The sequence below is a fragment of the Citrus clementina genome, unplaced genomic scaffold, assembly GCF_000493195.1.
Source record: "Citrus clementina cultivar Clemenules unplaced genomic scaffold, Citrus_clementina_v1.0 scaffold_8, whole genome shotgun sequence".
In the NCBI taxonomy this organism is placed as follows: Eukaryota; Viridiplantae; Streptophyta; class Magnoliopsida; order Sapindales; family Rutaceae; genus Citrus; species Citrus x clementina.
This window is the reverse complement of record NW_006262022.1, coordinates 520,711-539,691: the sequence shown is the minus strand read 5'-3', so window position 1 is coordinate 539,691 and position 18,981 is coordinate 520,711. Positions and strand designations below refer to the sequence as shown.

The following is an 18,981-nucleotide window of genomic DNA, read 5'->3' as shown; positions in this document are numbered from 1 at the left end:
TTACCAACTTATCGTCATCTGTTTGTACCTTTACAGATCTTTTATTTATTTATTTATTTATATTTTGTATATAAATAGTTGAACATCTCAAGTGCTTTAATGTAGAAAAAGGGAGAAAGGAATAGATTCACTAGTCTATTTCTCATGGCAGAGAAGTTGGTTCTTTTTGCCATGGCCATGGCCATGACTATGATGGTTCTCATCTCAGCAAGTGCAGAGGTGCCGACGATTTTCATATTTGGAGACTCAACGGCTGATGTTGGAACCAATAACTTCTTGCCTCACAGCAAATTCAGAGCCAATTTTCCTCACAATGGCATAGATTTTCCTCACGCAAGACCCACTGGAAGGTTCAGCAATGGCCTAAACAGTGCTGATTTTCTTGGTTAGTATAGTTTTCACTGTAAATTAATGTGTCATATTAATCACAGTGTAAAGTTCACTACTGGCACAATATCGCATTAAGTATGTTTTCTTGTTCAGCCAAGCTACTGGGACACAAGAGAAGTCCACCACCTTTTCTTTCTCTAATAAAAAGTTCAGCTGGTGTCAAGAAGCATAGTTTCAGGGGTATAAGCTTCGCCTCTGGAGGCTCAGGCCTTCTTGATTTAACCGGACAAAGAATGGTAAATATATCTTACTAGTAGTGTGTTTCTGTGTGTGTGTGTGTGTGTGTGTGTGTGTGTGTGTGTATAATCTTTGGAGAACTCTCTCATTGATTAAGACCCATTTTATCTACTGATCTGATTTTCAGCCAACAATGATGAAGTTCGGAGCAGAGAGAGTTCCAACTGATGACTTACATAGCAACCTGACGAATGTCATCCCATTGACGGAGCAGAGAAAGCAATTTAAAGCAGTCCATGGTCATCTCATGGCTGCTTTAGGTAAATCAGAAGCCAAGAAATTTCTCTCAAAGTCTTTGGTCTTCATCAGCACCGCTAGCAATGATATTTTTGAATACTACCATTCTGGTAGTACCATGCCAAAAGAAACGTTCATTTCAACTTTAGGACTTGCTTATGAGAAGCACCTGAAGGTAAGATTTCTTCTGATCATCATCACATTGAAGTCACAAAAACAAAAGTTGTATGTACGCTTGCACTTGGAACTAAACTTGTGTTATATAATTCAGGCACTACTCAATCTTGGGGCAAGGAAATTTGGAATCATTAGTGTTCCACCAATTGGATGCTGCCCATCACAAAGGATTTACAATAGTACAGGCGGTTGTTTGGAGATATTGAATGAGTACGCAAGAGCTTTTCACGCATCAATTGAATCTCTCTTGTGCAAGCTCAGTTCAGAATACAAGGACATGAAGTATTCACTTGGAAACACATTTGAAATGACTATAAATGTTTTAAACAACCCTTTTCTATTCAGTAAGTTTCTTGACTCATAATTTATATTGTTGTTACAGGTTTTCATTTTGTTTTGACAAATTCCTCAAATTAACTTTTGTTTGATTTCTCAGATTTTACGGATGTGCAAACTGCGTGCTGTGGAGCTGGGAGGTTCAATGCACAATCAATTTGTGATCCAAAAGCAAATCTTTGTTCGAACAGAAACCAAAACTTGTTCTGGGATTTGTTCCACCCTACACAGGCTGCTTCGAATCTAGCCGCTGTGACCCTCTACGGTGGTGAACCAAGATTTGTTTCCCCTATTAACTTTGCGCAGTTGGCAGCAGCTTAGACCAATGAAATAAAATCATTGCGAGTACGACAAACAAGTGAATTGTAGAAATACATTCATGATATGCTTGTACAAGAATAATATGCCAACTCAATGACACAGTTGAATGTCGTTAAAGCTTAACCTTGATTCGCAGTCCTGGGGAATTTCTGTTTCTTTAATCATGCCACTGTGGTATTAAATCCTGCACTAAAAAAGTGTTACCTGCATACCTTGTCACATATTAAAACAGAAAATAGGCTTTTGTACAAATTTGTGAGAATACACTGACAAAGCCGCATCAAAGTCAGCTAGTATAAACTGAGAATATTTATTTGCTTACATACATGATACCGGAGAGAAAGGGTTTCATGTCACCTTTATTTTGACGCATGATGCCTTATGGGAAAGACGATAGGAGACAATTTGATCTGATCTTGACCGTCTTTGTAAAAAATTGAAAAATAACATGTAACAGGAGACATATGACAAACTAGGTCTAGTTGAAAGAGAAATGTCTAGATACTACTAAAGCCAGACTTATCACAATGTTTCCGCGGGTCCGTTTGATCTCCTTTCATTAAGGAGCTCTTCTTTCTCCCTTTTCATCTTTAGCCAGTAGTCTGGCTCCTGGAATAACTTCAATAGCTGCTCAAACAGAAAACATTAAATTTTATGGCTTTAAAAAGTATGAGCTCATTATTCATCACATCAGGAAAAGAAAGTTCACCGTCTTCATTGTTGGCCTCCGAGAAGACGAATGCAAGAGGCATAGCCGTGCTGCACACATCACAATTTCTATTTCTTCCCTGTTGTATTCTTCATTCAACTGAGGATCAATTAGACGTTCACATAGGCCACTGCTGAGCAAAGACCTTGCCTGCAAGAACATAATACTAGGCACATATTCTTAAACCTTTCAAATATAGACACTTCAATGCAGTATAAAAGCTATAAGCGAGTCAAGTGATTTCTCATATTACCCAAAGTACTAAGCTTTCACGATTTGCCTTGTTTGTTTGAATCGCCTCTTTCCCTGTGATAAGTTCCAGCAGCACAACTCCGTAGGAGTACACATCAATCTTCTCATCAACCTTTCCATACATCATGTACTCTGGAGCTAAGTATCCGAAAGTCCCCACAACATTTACTGGCTTTACATTTTCTGAAACTTGATGAGACTGGTGATGTACCATTGCTGCTCCAAAATCTGAGAGCTAAGATATAAAAATCCAGATACATGCCAGTGCCACGAGAATGAAACTGTCTTCCATTAGCCCAAGCATCAAAATATGCAATTATTTGAATGCAAGTTGTGCTAAAACTTACCTGTGGATGATGGAAATTCTCAGAGAGTAGAATGTTGGACGACTTCACATCTCTATGAATGATTGGAGGATCACAGGTATGATGAAGGTACTCAAGTGCCTTTGCCACACCAATTGCAACATCCATTCTCTCATTCCACTTGAGTTGTTTCAGATATTGCTTCAGGCTTCCATTTAGTAAATTGTACACAATTGCATACATTTCCTTGCTATGACAGTATCCAATTATCCGAACTATGTTCTCGTGTTTTATACTCGATAACAGCTCTACTTCTCGGAGAACTTCCTCTTCTGACCAGTTCGTACATTTGAGGACTTTTACTGCTGCTACCTGACCGCCCACATGGTTGGTGCGATAGACCTTACTGTTCCCTCCTTGTCCTATCAGCATCTTGGGGCTGAAATTATGAGTAAGATGACAGAGTTCTTGTGATGTGAAACGTCTACTGGATCCCTCAGCTTCTAAGACTGCCAGTTTCTCAAATATTTTCCTTTTTATGGATTCTGGAACCTGCACAGTCTCCTGAGCAATGCATACTCCAACATTACTTTCTTGTCTTGTCGTTGATGAAGTTGAGGAAGATGGTGCAGTCAGCGACTTCTGTAGTTGCCGGGTTGTTGCTGGTTGCCCAAATGCAGGGTATTTCGATGAAGAAGAAAGTGAAGATTTAAGTAGCACATTTGTAGATCCTTGTTGCGAAGTTCCCTGTCTCTGGACTAGGATTCTTCCCAGATTATCCATTACAAGAATGGTACAAGCTGGAGGCAACGCCCTAAGACATCTTGTAAGTACTTCTGAATCTTTAAGCCTGCATAACATAATCCTAATTCACATCAGAGATAGGCGCATACAAAGAAGACAAAAAGCTTTGGTTATCATTTTAAAATGTTGAATACCCTGAAAGGCTGCATCCAAGTGCAAGAATTGTCGCATAGCTAATGCGTACTTGGTTTGATAGCTCAGTAATGTAAGAATCTCCAATACAGACTTTAACAAGAAAATCCACCTGCCATGGTTAAAAAAGAAAATCAGACAAATTATCCCAATCTTTTCTAATGCCATTTTATTTTCATTTTACTGATACCTTCTTGGACTTGCATAAATCTTCATGGATATGAAAAGTGTTGAGATCAAGAGTATCATTCTGTTCTTCAACATGAACTGCTAACACATTATCCCCCGGCTTCGCAATAACAGTGAGCAACTGCAGAAGGATCTCTCTACTGTAGTGATCAGATTTGAGACCAAAAATGACTGTTCTTTTCTTCAATGTTCTGGTTCTCAAAACTGAAAAGAAATTCTTCTCAATGCTTAACTTCCCAACCATCATAAACAATGTCACATTTTTTAGTTTCAGGAACAAACAATATATCCATCTGACATTCGGACTGCCATAAATTTTGAACCAAGAAAAGGAGAACATTGCATCCAATTCATTAATTGGGAATAGTGACTTTTGCTTTGTCGTGATTGTATCTATTATTGATGTTCAACAAACAGCAACCTGGTGGTTGATCTTATAGGAGATAGCTGGTGGGGGTGCACTTATTGAGGAGAAATGGACTATTGATATAACAGCAAGGGAATTTTCCATTTCCTGCTTCATTAACAAGAATGACGAAAATTTAATAATACATTTAGAGCACTCCAATTCTTCGTAGTGGTAATTAAGTCTAAATTCCCCATGTGCTTCGCATCTTTCATTACGAAAAAGTTAAAATGGCTTTTTCACATTTGGTTGGGCAGGGCGTCAATGAGAATCACACATATTGCACCTAACGTCGTTTGCTTATTAATAACCACGTCACAACATTAAGGAACATATAGGCATGGCTGCATATTGAGAATTTTCTTTCTTCAATTTCAATTTCACCAGCATCTAGAGCACAAATCTAACAATTTAAGACAGAACTAAGAATGAAGCCACAACCCACTTTTGCTTTTTGTCCACTTTGCGAGTGGATTCTTTTGGCCTACCTATGAAATAGATTGTTCGATTAAGCTGCTGGCATTTACCAACGTATCATTCTGCTTTTATCTTCTGATTGACGGTTTTAAATAAATATATATATATATATATATAAATAACTAAATCTCAACTATATGCTATTATAAAGCACATATGACACGAAATCTTTAAAAATAAGTACAACTCAAGTTAACGTTAGAGTCCAAATTTCACTGAATGGCACATTAAAATAAAAGTTCAGCAAATAGAAAGTCAGAAACCACTTGAATCACATTTAAATTGTTGTATTTTGAATTGCAGGGCAGTAAGATCTGCCAGAATCATATTTTCTGATGAAACAAACACCATCCATTTTTTAGAGATGGCAAAGCACTTTGATGTCCGCAGCTGAGATAGACAATAAAATCGCAGAGTTTGCTCTATAATAAAGGTGCACAAGCATTTCAAAATGGTCATACTAATAAAAATGATATACATCACAACTATAATTCCGGGGTCCAGTAATTACAGAAATGACAGAAATGACGAGTGGAGATAGATAGTGTTTCTACCTACAGAACTAATGGCTTCCTAGAGAGCTATGATGCAATGCCTTCTTCACAAAAGCTAGTCATAAGACATCAAAATCTGGAAAACTGACTTAAAGCCTTAGAAGATTAGGTAGCTGCAGCTATCACTTCAAAGTTTCACTACAGAAAACAAAATGACCAAGTTAAAAAAATTCTACCGAAGCAGGAATTCTCCAATCACTCCCTCCTTTAGGGTAACAACATTTTAGGCCAAAAATTCCGCGTGACAACATTCCCTACGAACTTCACCAAAGGCCATTGTCTCAACTAATGTAAGTAGCAGGCCATGGGAGGCTCACCGTCCACATGAAGCCAAGTCTTACCAATTCCTATGTGTAGAGAATGTGAACTACCAAGCTAACAATTCAATGTTATAAACAAAGCAAAATAGTATTCACATATAACAGAACGTACTTATGTGCATATACATTAGTGATTTATTAATTTAACTTTGTTGCGAGGGGAAGGGGGCAGGAATCTACCACATACATGTAACAATAATAAGAGACTTAAATAGATTACTTATGACTAGAGACCAATGTTAATTGACTCTGATTTTATTCCGTTTAACCGGGCACCTCACATGCAATAACCGCGTCTCTACGGTACAAAATGATCCACTGCAGATGAAATTGAACATTCCTCAACAATGTGCCCCACAGAGAACTCGCCTGATACACCACCTTGAAGATCCAAACAATGCAATGTAGGATGCTCACTCCGTAATCTGCACAGGAGGGAAAAAAAATCATGATAAGCCCACCTCAGATTTGGAAACATGTACTAATGAACAGCAAATAAATAGTTTAGTTACGACATCAACACAACTAGACATATCAACCCAAAGGCCTAGATGGTTGACACAGCAGAGCAATAGAGGAGCCAACAGAGGGTCTAGGTTTACAAACTACTATTACATTAACGAATTACTTATGATATCAAGTTATAAAATAGTACCAAACCAACATCTATCAACAGTGCCAAAAATATGGTTCCAAGGTCTGAGACTAACCTGATTGAGAGGATTGTCTGGAGATTTCTTCCAAAGCTTCCATATCATGTCCTTGTATTGATTGTGAGTAAGACCTGGTTTCTCTTCCTTCAGCCTGGGGAGCTCAGCTTCTTCAAAAGCCTGTACAAGTTCATAGGCACAAAATCAAAACAAAAATGAGATTTCTTGGTCACTATGTTGTAACTGGATGAAAACAATAAGAGGACACTATATAAACAGTTAAGAAAATATAGTTCAGGATTTTGGTTTTTCAGAGATTGACCCCAAATATTCATCAGAAAATTGGCAAACTAAAAGTGGTCACAAAAATGAAAGCTTCCTGGGAGATTATACGAAGAAAGTGGGGAAAACTGAAAAAATGAGTAAACATATCAAATAAAACCAGAACAAAGAAGTATATCCCAAAGGGATAGTGAACGGCTATGTCAGCTATGCAGCACGCTAGTTCCAGAATAAGGTAAGTCTTGGCAAATTTTATTTGAGGTGCCAAATTCAAATTCCTACACTTGGCTTGCATTATCATCCTAAACTAAAAGGGCAAAACTAATATATATTATCTGTTCAAGAAGTATTCATATCCATCCCCGTCCTGTGACACCACCCTTTAATTTCAACCTACTTGTACTGCAATAATGATCCATGTTCCTTCCAAATGTAAAAACTAGGCATTGTGTAGTTAAGCCATAGCTTGTAACATAAACTATATTGTTGCTAATCTTCTAATTGCAAGGATTACAGGCCACATGGATTTAAAATTTGCAGCTTACGAATTCATTTAAACTAAACAACTGAACCTTCCAACAGAGTTTAATATATTTGTTCACATTTTTCGTTTGGAATGAATATCATCAAACAATAACCTATAACATTTTCCTAATGCAACTAAAAGCTAGCTCATAAATAATTAACAAATCAAGACTTAAAAAAAAACAATTTTTTTATAGTACCCACCTTAAAGGACGCCTTCAGCCGTCGTTCTGGATGCCTATCGACCGGCAAGTTATCCGCCACCTTCATCTTATCTAAAGCCTCCTCAACGCTCCTGGCCTCGATAATCGACTCATCACGATTCGTATTCGTCACCAAAACCATCCGCTCATACTCCTCCTCCTCCGCCGTCCTGCTGTGCTTCTTTTTCGCCTCCTCCGCCTTCTTCCCCAACTCCGCCTGCTCCTGCTCGCGCCTCTTCCGCAGATCAGCCTCCGTCACCTTCGGTACCGGAATCGAAACCCTGTTCGCTTTCTTGTCCGGCTTTTTCATAGCCTTTTCGAGCTCTTTCTCCTCCAACTCCGCCAGGCGCCGCGCCTCCGCTTTCTTCGCGGCGGCTTCGGCTCGCTTCTCGGCTTCCTCCTCGCGTTTCTTCGCGGCGCGTGACTTTGCTCCCTCGGCTTCGCGCCAGTACTGTTCCTCCTTCTCCCTCGCCTCGCGCTCCTTTCGTTCCGATTCCGTTGCGCTCTTGCGAGCACGCGCCTCCTCGGCTTTGCTGTTCACTCCCATCTTCTTCGGCATCTTCGATCAATTATTGATCGATCGAGATTTCAATAATCAGAAAGTGTTTGCGGGTTCGATTTCGTCGAGGAAAAGGAAATTGCTCAAGTCAGTTTCGGCGTTTAGGTTACAAAGATTAAAAAAAAAAATGCCGAATTTTTATTTACTTTCTTTTTTAAATTAATTTAAACATACGTCAATATATCGGTTAAACGCAGCTAATTTTTTTTTTTATTATATGATATTATTATTTCCGAGTACAACTCATATTATATAAAATTATAACTAATATTTATAAATTATATTATTATTAAAATTAATTTATATCAATTTTTATGAAATTCGTCTAAATTTCATCTAAAAGAACGTCCACTCCACTCACATTTAAAAAAAACAAATATTACCTTAATTCAAATTGAAAAAAAATACTAAACTTCCACAATGAACCCATGAGTCATATGTTAGTTTGGAGAGTAACAGTAACACTTACATTAATAAATAATAATGATTAACTTTAATTACTATAAATAATATTTCATAAAAGTACACAGCATAATTTGAAAAGATAATATTTTAAAATAGTAATGACGTTTGCTAGGAAAGAGAGAGAGAGAGAGAGAAAGTAAAGAAAATCTTCACTAGGCTAAAAAATAAGAAAACACTAAAGAATATTTTGAGGCTCAACGTAAAATTAGAACAAAAAATCCTAAAAGATTAACAAAGACACCACGAAAAAACATCCAAATAACCACAATTAAGTAATTAACACACATAACAACAATAAAAAAGCTAGATTACCCTCCTAAATCATTTGTGTTGGCCTCAGTCTAGCAAAAAAGAGGGAGATTAAAGATCACTAAGCGATCTTAGGGGCCTTACAACAATTCAGCTTAATGCCAATATTTTTGAAGAAGATAAACGGAATCACAAATCAAACCTCAATCCAACTTGAATTAAGGACTTGAGAATTGTACAATAAGCACATAATTCTCCGAGCATTACCAAATGATTCATCTAATTTTACTATTTAAATGGTTATCTATTTATCTATGTGACAAATAGAAGAGTACAAATAAATTCTATCTCAAAAAATTCTTCAAATAAAAATAATTTATATTATTTTAATCAAAATTTTCTCTCATTAAATTTAATTACTCTATTTTTTTCAATAATATGGTTGTATTACTTCTCTCTTTTCAACAATGATGATGACAAAATAATATAATATTATTTGAAAATGGAGAAATCGCTCTTCAATATTAAAGAAAGGATATGACAATTTTATTTAAACAAACTTATTTGAAGAGTTTTTTAGAACTTTATTGTCGATGTAACTCTTTAAATGAAAAGTAAATTTTCATTTTAATTTTTTTTGTAAGATGTTCTTAGTACTTAGGGCCAGTTTAAGAATGTTGTAACTTTTAAAATAATTGCTATTAGTTGTGTTGTATAAATAATCAGCTGTGAAGAGAATTAGTTAAGTGTTTGGTAAATTTTATTTTTAGAAGTACTGCGAGTTTTGAAAGCAGTTATGGACGTTTGATCAATTAAACTGTTAAACCGCTGAGAGAAGACTAATGAGTAAAATGTACATAATGTAGGATAAAATTTACTTATACATATAAAAACATGTACATACAATATTTTTAATTGTGTATTATAATAATTTTAACTAAACATAAAATCTATAGTATATTGATTTTAATTTTTAAATTTTTTATCTTAAAATAATTGATAATTGAATTTATAATATAGTGAAACAAATTTAATAATAATTCGACCAACAATTTTATATTGATCAATTATAACAAAAACTTATTAAAATATTGATTTTGTTTCCAATTTGAATAAGGATAATTTTGGTTTTAGGTAATAATTTTAAGTATATTTATGGAATTATATTAAAGGATAAAATTGATTCTTAAAATCATAATTTAAAAGCTACTCATTTCATGTTTTTCAAAATCAGCTGTAGGAGGTAGGGATGGCAAAAATCTCCACGGGGACGAACCCTTGGGGATTTTTCCTATTCGGAGAGGGTATGCGGACAATTTTATACCCAATTTTTTATTCGGAAAAGGGAGGAGGATGAGGTGGAATCCTCATCCACATCCCCTACCCATTTCCCCATTTCCTTGTATTAACTTTTAATTTTGATTTTATTTTTTAGAATTATTAATAAATGAATAATGAAATTTAAATTATAAAATATTAAATATTAGTATAAATAATAAATATCAAAATATTTCTACAAATTTGTTATAAAAATTTCAAGCTTACTTAACAAGTTGTAGTGTTAAATTACTATTCGACCATACCTTATTTTAGATTATGAGTTATATTGCTTATATTATTTTTATTATTTTAGATTTGAGATCTGATACTATCTTTTAATTTGTCACATTCCTTGAGGAAAAACAGAAGGAGCACGATGTGCAAGAGTAAATGTTTTTATTAAAAATATTAATTTAAGTATTTATACCCATTTCATTTATTTCATTATTGATATAAAAGTAATTTATTTGTATTATAGGATTATGAAGATTGATGAAGATAATTATTATGATGATTTGTATTTTGTAATGTGATTTTTGTAGTGGGATTAATGTTAGTGTAAGATATATTATCAAACCTTATTTTTGTTTAAATTTTTATTTTAATGTAATTAAATTAAGTTAAAAAATTAAAAACGTATCAGTTATTTGGGGACCAGGGACCCCTCGGGATCCCCTCTTATTATTCGGAGAGGGGACAGGGATCCCCTCAAGTAATTATGATGGGGACGGGAGGAGATGTGGATATATGAACAATATCGGGGATGTCGATCCCCTCCCCTCCCCTTCCCATTACCATCCCTATTAGGAGGAATTGATTTTGACAAACGTGATTTTGATTTTTTTTTACCAAATACTAAAATTATCTTTTAAAATTTTAAAAATAATCCCAAACTGACCTTCAATGTTACTATTACTTTAAGTGCTTCTTTTCACAAGCCAGAATTTATAACAGAATGATCGTTTTCAACTTCTTCCTCTTTATCGTTTTCCATGCACTTTTAATAATTTGAACTTCACTCAAAATTAGAATCGTAATATACAACTTAACATAATCACTACTCTAATAATACTACCTCCATATTTCATAAAAATTCATATTATGAACGTGATATTATTTTTATATTATTAATATTTACTAAATTAATAGATTTTTTATAGTTTCAAAACTATTAATTTATTAAAATTTTACTATATTTTCCGTAACTCGATAAAAAAGAGTCCAAGTTTTTGAAGTGGCATGCGAGGGTAAAATTAAATTTCTCTAAATGATTTAGAGTAGATTTCCATTTTAGACCGAGGAGAAAAAAATGGTAAAAGAAAACACATACAACTCACTTCAGGTTAATTTTGAAATTACATGTTAATTATTATTGTTTTCCGAAAGTACATGTTAATTATTGACCATTAGCAGATCGTAAAATCACTCCTAGCACAAGAAGCTTGATGATCGTCGGCCAAGTGCATTTGAATCAACTTAACAATATAAATGCTTAAAAAAATCCCGTAAATGCTGGTGGGATTCTCAATTATTACACTAATTTAAATTTCCTTCACAACCAGTAGTCTCATTAAACTCCATGTTACAAAGTCAGACAAAATTAATTGTTAATAAATCTTCAATCCCCGATGGTCAAACTCAGATCAAGGGTCCACATTTGCCTTATCTATCAACTCGTAAAAATAAAGCCATGTTTGTCGTTACGCTAATATCACTGCAGCTTTGTGTCGTTTACTGAAGTTAAACCAAACAGTCCATTACTAACAGCTATTTTATAGGCTTTACCCGCATAGCGTACCGAAACAGCCGACCTAGAGTGTCCAATGACTGATAGGTTAATCACGTGCACGAAACTCTACGGTGGTCCTCACTCGTATCGTAAAAATATAATGCTCGCTTTTATCGACCAATCATGCACACGTGGGACCTACTTTGACGGCTGTGATTTAAATTGATTGCCATTAAATGGTTTCTTTTTTAAAATTATCAAGGCCGTTCACACACCACCATCTGATCCAATGATTTTTATGACGCAAGTGAAATCCGTCTCGAAGAGGTCGCACGAATAAGAAACAGCCACGTGTTTAGTTGAGCTCTTTTGGGATTACACAATAAAAACATTTCCGCGTGTTCTTCTGAGACCTACACATCATTGTTATGGTGGATGGTGCACGTAATGTAATCATATCCGACACCGTATGCTTCTTCTCCACACTATGTCAGACTTTTGGCCGCTAAAAGATGCTATCCTTAACAAGATCTTGACCGTCTGTTTATTTGCGTATCACTCTCAACTCAATGAACGGAAAACCAGCGGATACTGGCCCGCCTGAGTAATCTCAATTCTCATAGTTTCAATCAATTTTTAAAATTACGAATTTAATGACTCTCGCACTGAAAAAGAGGTATTAATTATGGTAATATTCCATTTTGACTCACTAATCCATAATTCAATCGAACGCTTAGAGATTCGAGACCACGGCTCCTAAACTGGGGTTTCCCGCTTCCGATTTTCCTGCCGCCACAGCGAGATAGCCCGCTTTCACGTCTCTTTCACGCGCCATTCCCTCTAAAAACCCTCCAAAATCAACGGCCGTTAAATACCACATGCTCTTGGACCACTTTTAATCCTCCAGGCCAAATTATTTTAGTATTACTCCTCTCAGTTTCTTAACAGAATACAGTAATTATTATATAAAATTATATTATGGAAAATCATAAGAAAATTAGCTGCCCGAGACCGGACCCCACAAAAAAGGGCCGTGTCGAGTGCTAAACCCGTCTGCTTGTGCTTTTGCTTTTGCTTCCACACCTTCCTTCCTCGCTATCATCAGTACCACACAACAGACAGCAGCAGGCAAAGGCCGCAGCAATTTCTTTTTTTTTTTTAATCTAAAAAAAAAAAAAAAGGAAAAAAAAAAAGGAAAATAAAAACAAACGGATCACTCACTACATAAACAAAGAGAAGAAAAACAAAAAAGCGAACAATGTCAATGAAGTGAACTAATCAATCAGCACACTTCATTTGCTTTAGTTTGTACTCTGCTTTCTTCTTTATCCTTCTCATCTGGAAATGCTCAGCATTAGCCGCGACTGAGATCTTTTGATCTTTTGATATTTTGTCAGCCGTCCGATCTTTGCCAAGGCAAAATGGGGAGCGTGTCGTCGGACGACGACGTTTCTGATCAGCAGAGCGAGAGGTGTGGAAGCTACTCTTTGAGCGCTGATGTCAGTGAGTCTGAGAGTTGTAGTAGTAGTAGTTTCTCGGGTAGGAGATTCGACGCTGAAGGCGCTTCGAGTTCGATGACGTCATCCCCGCGACCGGTCGCCAGAGGATTCGGCTTTCCGGTGCCGGTTATGGTACCTGTTATTGGCGGGAAAGATGTTGTTGTTTGGGATGAGAAGCCGGAAAAATCTGACACTGACTTGTCCGGTAATTTTTTCTTTTCATTTTAGTTATTAATTTTATTTAGAGATGAGTGTATACTAAGGCTCTGTTTGGTTGCCGAGAAGGTGAGGGAAAGAAACGTCAAGAAAAAATATTTTTCTTTTGTTACTTTTTTTTTATAGATCTCACATTGACGCCTTTTAGTATTTATGTGTTAATTTCAATTATTTTTAGTCTGTTATTTCTTTTTTCTTTACTAAATTATCAAATGCGAAATAATTGGAGATCTCAGTATGTGATATGTTATTTAAGCATTGATAATATTTGTTAATTAACTAATTAATGCATCGATGTTTTTCCAGAAGTTGAGATGATGAAAGAAAGATTTGCCAAGCTTCTTTTAGGAGAAGATATGTCCGGTGGTGGTAAAGGAGTTTGTACTGCACTTGCAATCTCAAACGCAATCACAAATCTCTCAGGTTAGGGTCAATTTTCAGTCAACGTATCCAAGTCTTGGGGTATGTTGGTAGCTGTCGTGCTTCTGCTTAAACATTCTGTTAAATATGTACAAGTATTTTTTTTTTCTAAATTTCTAATATATATTTTGTTCCGAGACATTCAGCGACTGTGTTTGGCGAGCTGTGGAGATTAGAGCCATTAGCACCCCAAAAGAAGGCAATGTGGCGTAGAGAAATGCAGTGGCTATTGTGTGTTAGTGATTCGATTGTTGAGCTTGTACCGTCCATACAGCAATTTCCAGGTGGGGGTACGTATGAAGTAATGGCAACAAGGCCACGGTCTGATTTATACATGAATCTACCCGCGCTCAAGAAGCTTGATGCTATGTTGATTGGTATGCTTGATGGATTTTGTGAGACGGAGTTTTGGTATGTTGATAGAGGGATTGTTGTGGGTGATGGAGGTGACCGTGATGCATTTTCATCAATGGTTCCAAGTGGAAGACCATCTGTTAGGCATGAAGAGAAGTGGTGGTTGCCATGTCCGAAAGTGCCCCAAAATGGGTTGTCTGAGGACGTAAGGAAAAAATTGCAGCAATGTAGGGATTGCACAAATCAGATACTTAAGGCGGCCATGGCAATTAATAGTAGTGTGCTTGCAGAGATGGAGATACCAGCTGCATACTTGGAAACCTTGCCCAAGGTATTGCTTTCTGTGTTAGTCTGTTTACAACATGATTCAAGCATGACACTGGTTTCAGCATCTGCTTTGAATCACCTTACATATGCTGAACTCAATGTTTCCATTAAGTGGATTAGTTTTAACATTTTCTTTTTGTTAATTGAACTGCTATCAGAATGGAAAAGCTTGTCTTGGTGATATCATCTATCGCTACATAACTGCTGATCAGTTCTCGCCTGAGTGTCTTCTTGATTGCCTCGACTTGTCATCAGAGCATCACACTTTGGAAGTAGCTAACAGAATTGAGGCAGCAGTGCATGTATGGAAGCAGAAAGATCAGAGAAAACATTTAAGTCACTCGAAATCTAGGCACTCGTCATGGGGTGGCAAAGTCAAGGGCCTTGTTGCCGACTCTGAAAAGAATCATTCTCTGGCCCATCGAGCCGAGACTCTATTGCACAGCCTAAGGCTTCGATTTCCTGGCCTCCCACAGACTGCATTGGATATGAACAAGATTCAGTACAACAAGGTATTAGCCCAGTCCTTTTGCATATTACATATAACTGACTCTTACTATTTATAACATGTAATACTGTCAAATAACAATCTATTTATGGAGAATGTTTGTTCATGAAAAGTTAGAAATTTCTTAGAATGTTAGAACTGAGACAAACTTGGGCAACTTCACCACCTTAGATCTCCATAATATCAGCATTTGAGACCTGTGCATGCAACAAAAGTTGTAACTATAAATGTTTATGAAGAGCACAAATTGAGTTATAACATTGACTCCAAGTGCTAGTGGAGTTCTGTAGTTGCTGCTATGTCATGCATCTAGAGTTCAGTGACGTTACGGGTTTGAGAGTATTAGGCATTATTTTTATAACTTGGCAATTTTGCCACTTGCCTTCTTACTGCCCTTTTTTTTTTAAAGGATGTAGGGCAGTCAATACTTGAGAGCTACTCAAGGGTGATGGAGAGCTTGGCCTTCAATATCATGGCAAGAATAGACGATGTGCTTTTCGTTGATGATGCAACCAAGAGGTGTGCTGCGGCTGAATCAATCTCTCTATTCAGCAGAGGAGGTTTGAGTGGCCTTCCTATACAGAAGCGCATGTCTCCCAGCCCCTTCTCAATCCAGCACACTCCTTATGCCTCTCCATTTGGGACTCCAACTTTCTGTTCATCAACTCCTGTGGGTGGAAGTCCAGGAAGGGTGCCAACTGCTCAGAAGAGGAGCAGTCTTAAGGAGGCACCCCCCAGGAAGTTGGAAAAGCCATGTCCAGCTGAATTTGAGAGGGTATGGTCATATGCTGGAAACCTTAGTTCGAGAAGAGTTTCTGGAGATGCTCCAGAGCGAGATTGACGAGAACTGATGCAGCATTCTCTTACAACATCAAAGAAGTTGCACAGATGTTCAGTAGGGTTATGATCATATGCTGGAAATACAATTTGACTAACGAATCATGTATATTGTTTAGCAGTAGGAATATCATGTTAAGAATGTTTTGGTCATGGTTTTTTGTCTGGTGGTAGTTACGGACTGTAGATTATGCTTATGTTATTATATTATCTAATGTCGGTGAAAATTTTCTCTTTAATCTCTTCTAAACGTTTGACAAGACGCTTTTACATAGTTACAAGCGTACGACAAGTTAATTATTCTTGCTATCAACCAGAAGACAAGGAGAAGGAAATTTGATGTCTTGTGTCGGCAATGTGGGACATGCTTATTTGATTAGGTTAATGCTTAGATCTACCCTTATAGCTGCAGATTAACGCCCCTTTTTATTGAGATGACGCAGATTTTAGATCACAGCTGATGTGTTAAAAAAAAATTATAAATTTATAATTATAAATAAAAAATTAATAAAATAAACTAAATATAATTTTTAATAATAATTTTAATAAAAATAATAAAAATATTATAAAATATAACTGTAACATTATATAAGTGTGAGATTAAATTAATTTCATTTTTATATTACAATAACTAATATTTTTTGAATATTTTAATACTGTAATTTTTAAGCTAATAAGCTTCAACCTCAAGACGAATCAGTACTTAAATTTCTCATTTCAAGTCAAGTATTACATTATACCAGTTTTTTAGCTTCGCCCAACCGTTTTTCCTTGCTCAACACAGTTCATGATCATCAAAAGAGAACATGCACAACTATGCTTTGAGAATACACAAAATCACACTGAAAAAACAAAGTTTTCTCTGCAGCAGCAGACCAATAGTGAGTAACTTACGAAAAATTGAACATTATTTACAGCCTAAGTTCCAGACTTCCAGTTCTGTACAAATCTGACATTTGAGTTTCAGAAACTCAGAAAGATAAAAGAAAAGAGAACTAGAATAAGGACTAAATTCTGGGAGCCTTGCTCAAAGCGAGAGATAAAACACTACAAAGCACTCTAGCAATCACCAGTCCAGCAGAATTAGCTGATGAGTTCGAACTGGTTAGAGATATTACCATGCAGAAATAGAACACAATATCCACAGACGTGGACAGTGATCATTCACTGATGTAAATACTCCATACTGAAACCAAACGTCTTATAGTTCACTACTCAGTTGCTTCATCATCAAAGTCTAGTCATCCCAATTGAGATGCAAGATCTCTGCAAGCACTGATTTCCAATCCTGAAATGTCACTGAACTGAAAATACATGTGTCCTAGATCAGTTGAGGCTATGTAGGAAGGCCAAGAAGCAGGAAAAACAGCATTTTTATTTTGTTAGGGCAGTTGCTTGATGTGATTTACACCTGTTGCAATCACCAAATTGTCATATTTGAGATGATATTATGTACAGATTAGAAAATGAAGCGGAGCTTTAATTTGAAGAAAAAAAAAATATAATAACAATGCACACAGTTGTTCCTGAACAACATATACCTAAAACAATTCACAAAGAACCATAACAAAAAGATAACACTTACTTCCAACACTGTCGGAGTGAACCAAGCAGGAGGCGGCCAAAACAGCTTGGAGAGCTCGGGGTAATTCTCTAATGGCTTAATACACCCACTTTCTAAATCAAAGACGCCCACACCATGACCGCAATCACTGCCATCACCTTCACCACTCAAATAAAAGAGATTATCCACAAAAAGAATGCAATTCCCTTTACTCACACCAAGATCATCAGCAGATGTTGAAAATACACAATCTTCGCCCAAAAACAACACATGATCCCTCAAATTCTTCACCTCAATCCACTCCTTCTGCTTCCAATCCAACCTAAAAACCTTAAACATCACTGTCCTCTCACTCATACAATAAGCAAGTTGCGGCTCATGCTCAAAATATTCATTCGAGAAACTCGAATCCACTGTGGCATCAATGCTCAAATACATATCAACCAACAATAAATCACCCTTACACTGAACCAAATACTTCTTGTCGCCACCAAACACAGGATTTGCAACCAAATTCACATCAAAACAAGAATGATCAACATAAACAATCCTCCCTGTATTATCAACAGCGTAAAATTTGCCTTTGAATAATATCACGTCATCATACGGTGAGGGCATCTGTTCTAATATAACCCAATCTTTGTTTTCACTCGTGTATATAGCTAATTTACCAGACACGTGTATAGTAAGCAACACAAATCCACCAAGATCACTTTTTTGATCTAAATGCATCAAAATTAGCTTCTCCATGTATAAAGTACAAGCATCATTTAATGAATTCGGAGGGTAATTTATGTAATTCAGCACATATTCATGTCCAATTTCCAGCAAGCTGAGATTTTGGATGTCCAATACCTTAGCAAAATCGAAACGGTGTCGTTTCAGTGGATTCAGCAAGTGCTTTCTATTAGATTCGTCTTCTTTCACTTTGATCAGCCAGCTCGTCGCGTTGTGCGGCGATCGGATGACGAAAACTGTGCGTTTCGAAAGGGAGAAACCGAACGAGGAGCTGAAGAAATTCTTACTGTTGTTTTCGTTCGGGAGGAGCGGGAATCGACCAGGGAAACGGCGGCGTGTTGGTGTAACGGAGGAGCGCCACGTGGTGCATACGTGGCGGAAGCGGAAGAGGTCGAAGGAGGTGTCCAGGCGTTTGGCAATTAGGCCTAGGAGGTCTGTCGGGAGCTGCGACCAGTCTGCCATGAGGAGAGTTTCTTTGTGTTTTATTATTATTTTTTTTTCTCAGGGAAGTGAAGGAGAATTGAACGGAAAGTAATGGAAATGAAGAGGAAGAACCGTGCCTGATGCTTTTACAATTTACAGCTAGCCGGTGGCTAAAAACTTCAAACTGTGGTGCAGGAGTTTGGGCCAGTGGCCGAATCCAGTTTGAGCCCAATCTGTTTCTATATAAGGGCATAAATGTCTTTGCAA

General features: G+C 36.6%; 5 protein-coding genes across 7 annotated transcripts; 2 read left to right on the top strand and 3 right to left on the bottom strand.

The window, feature by feature from the left end:
• Positions 1 to 69: 69 nt before the first annotated feature.
• LOC18034091 (GDSL esterase/lipase At5g55050) lies at positions 70 to 1,721 on the top strand. Its single transcript, XM_006422425.2, has 5 exons — positions 70 to 385; positions 484 to 626; positions 755 to 1,039; positions 1,136 to 1,385; positions 1,478 to 1,721. Exons 1-5 carry the CDS (start codon positions 145 to 147, stop codon positions 1,696 to 1,698), a joined length of 1,140 nt encoding a protein of 379 aa, XP_006422488.1. The 5' UTR covers positions 70 to 144; the 3' UTR covers positions 1,699 to 1,721.
• A 91-nt stretch (positions 1,722 to 1,812) lies between these two features.
• LOC18034075 (probable serine/threonine-protein kinase PBL23) lies at positions 1,813 to 4,458 on the bottom strand. The gene is made up of 6 exons (XM_006422424.2): positions 4,091 to 4,458; positions 3,903 to 4,012; positions 3,007 to 3,814; positions 2,661 to 2,894; positions 2,408 to 2,557; positions 1,813 to 2,325 (listed from the first exon to the last, which is right to left on the bottom strand). The coding sequence occupies exons 1-6, from the start codon at positions 4,427 to 4,429 to the stop codon at positions 2,221 to 2,223; spliced, it is 1,746 nt and encodes a 581-aa protein (XP_006422487.2). The 5' UTR covers positions 4,430 to 4,458; the 3' UTR covers positions 1,813 to 2,220.
• Positions 4,459 to 5,889: 1,431 nt separating this feature from the next.
• Positions 5,890 to 8,200, bottom strand: LOC18034738 (coiled-coil domain-containing protein 124). Its single transcript, XM_006422423.2, has 3 exons — positions 7,508 to 8,200; positions 6,557 to 6,676; positions 5,890 to 6,271 (listed from the first exon to the last, which is right to left on the bottom strand). The coding sequence occupies exons 1-3, from the start codon at positions 8,063 to 8,065 to the stop codon at positions 6,260 to 6,262; spliced, it is 690 nt and encodes a 229-aa protein (XP_006422486.1). The 5' UTR covers positions 8,066 to 8,200; the 3' UTR covers positions 5,890 to 6,259.
• A 4,678-nt stretch (positions 8,201 to 12,878) lies between these two features.
• LOC18034643 (rop guanine nucleotide exchange factor 1) lies at positions 12,879 to 16,228 on the top strand. 2 transcript variants are annotated; one of them, XM_006422421.2, is made up of 5 exons: positions 12,879 to 13,532; positions 13,850 to 13,966; positions 14,110 to 14,648; positions 14,803 to 15,156; positions 15,562 to 16,228. In XM_006422421.2, exons 1-5 carry the CDS (start codon positions 13,250 to 13,252, stop codon positions 15,991 to 15,993), a joined length of 1,725 nt encoding a protein of 574 aa, XP_006422484.1. In that variant the 5' UTR covers positions 12,879 to 13,249; the 3' UTR covers positions 15,994 to 16,228. The 2 variants fall into 2 exon arrangements, with proteins under 2 accessions (XP_006422484.1, XP_024034762.1); XM_024178994.1 differs by having other exon boundaries at positions 15,569 to 15,696.
• A 625-nt stretch (positions 16,229 to 16,853) lies between these two features.
• On the bottom strand, positions 16,854 to 18,851 carry LOC18034414 (F-box protein SKIP23). Of its 2 annotated transcripts, none has more exons than XM_006422420.2 (2): positions 17,575 to 18,849; positions 16,854 to 17,400 (listed from the first exon to the last, which is right to left on the bottom strand). In XM_006422420.2, the coding sequence occupies exons 1-2, from the start codon at positions 18,751 to 18,753 to the stop codon at positions 17,395 to 17,397; spliced, it is 1,185 nt and encodes a 394-aa protein (XP_006422483.1). In that variant the 5' UTR covers positions 18,754 to 18,849; the 3' UTR covers positions 16,854 to 17,394. The 2 variants fall into 2 exon arrangements, with proteins under 2 accessions (XP_006422483.1, XP_024035440.1); XM_024179672.1 differs by having other exon boundaries at positions 16,880 to 17,293; positions 17,575 to 18,851.
• Positions 18,852 to 18,981: the final 130 nt, after the last annotated feature.

Bases quoted from the DNA above. Each gene is read 5' to 3' on its own strand.
- LOC18034643 (XM_006422421.2), top strand. From the start codon at position 13,250: ATGGGGAGCGTGTCGTCGGACGACGACGTTTCTGATCAGCAGAGCGAG. The intron at 13,533-13,849 runs GTAATTTTTTCT...ATGTTTTTCCAG, and splicing joins ATCTGACACTGACTTGTCCG to AAGTTGAGATGATGAAAGAA. The intron at 15,157-15,561 runs GTATTAGCCCAG...TTTTTTTTAAAG, and splicing joins ACAAGATTCAGTACAACAAG to GATGTAGGGCAGTCAATACT.
- LOC18034738 (XM_006422423.2), bottom strand. From the start codon at position 8,065: ATGCCGAAGAAGATGGGAGTGAACAGCAAAGCCGAGGAGGCGCGTGCT. The intron at 6,677-7,507 runs GTGGGTACTATA...GAACTTGTACAG, and splicing joins GGCTGAAGGCGTCCTTTAAG to GCTTTTGAAGAAGCTGAGCT.
- LOC18034414 (XM_024179672.1), bottom strand. From the start codon at position 18,753: ATGGCAGACTGGTCGCAGCTCCCGACAGACCTCCTAGGCCTAATTGCC. The intron at 17,294-17,574 runs GTAAGTGTTATC...ATGTATTTTCAG, and splicing joins TCACTCCGACAGTGTTGGAA to TTCAGTGACATTTCAGGATT.
- LOC18034075 (XM_006422424.2), bottom strand. From the start codon at position 4,429: ATGTTCTCCTTTTCTTGGTTCAAAATTTATGGCAGTCCGAATGTCAGA. The intron at 3,815-3,902 runs GTATTCAACATT...TATGTTATGCAG, and splicing joins CTTGGATGCAGCCTTTCAGG to GCTTAAAGATTCAGAAGTAC. The intron at 2,326-2,407 runs GTGAACTTTCTT...CTGTTTGAGCAG, and splicing joins GGAGGCCAACAATGAAGACG to CTATTGAAGTTATTCCAGGA.
- LOC18034091 (XM_006422425.2), top strand. From the start codon at position 145: ATGGCAGAGAAGTTGGTTCTTTTTGCCATGGCCATGGCCATGACTATG. The intron at 627-754 runs GTAAATATATCT...TCTGATTTTCAG, and splicing joins ATTTAACCGGACAAAGAATG to CCAACAATGATGAAGTTCGG. The intron at 1,040-1,135 runs GTAAGATTTCTT...TATATAATTCAG, and splicing joins CTTATGAGAAGCACCTGAAG to GCACTACTCAATCTTGGGGC.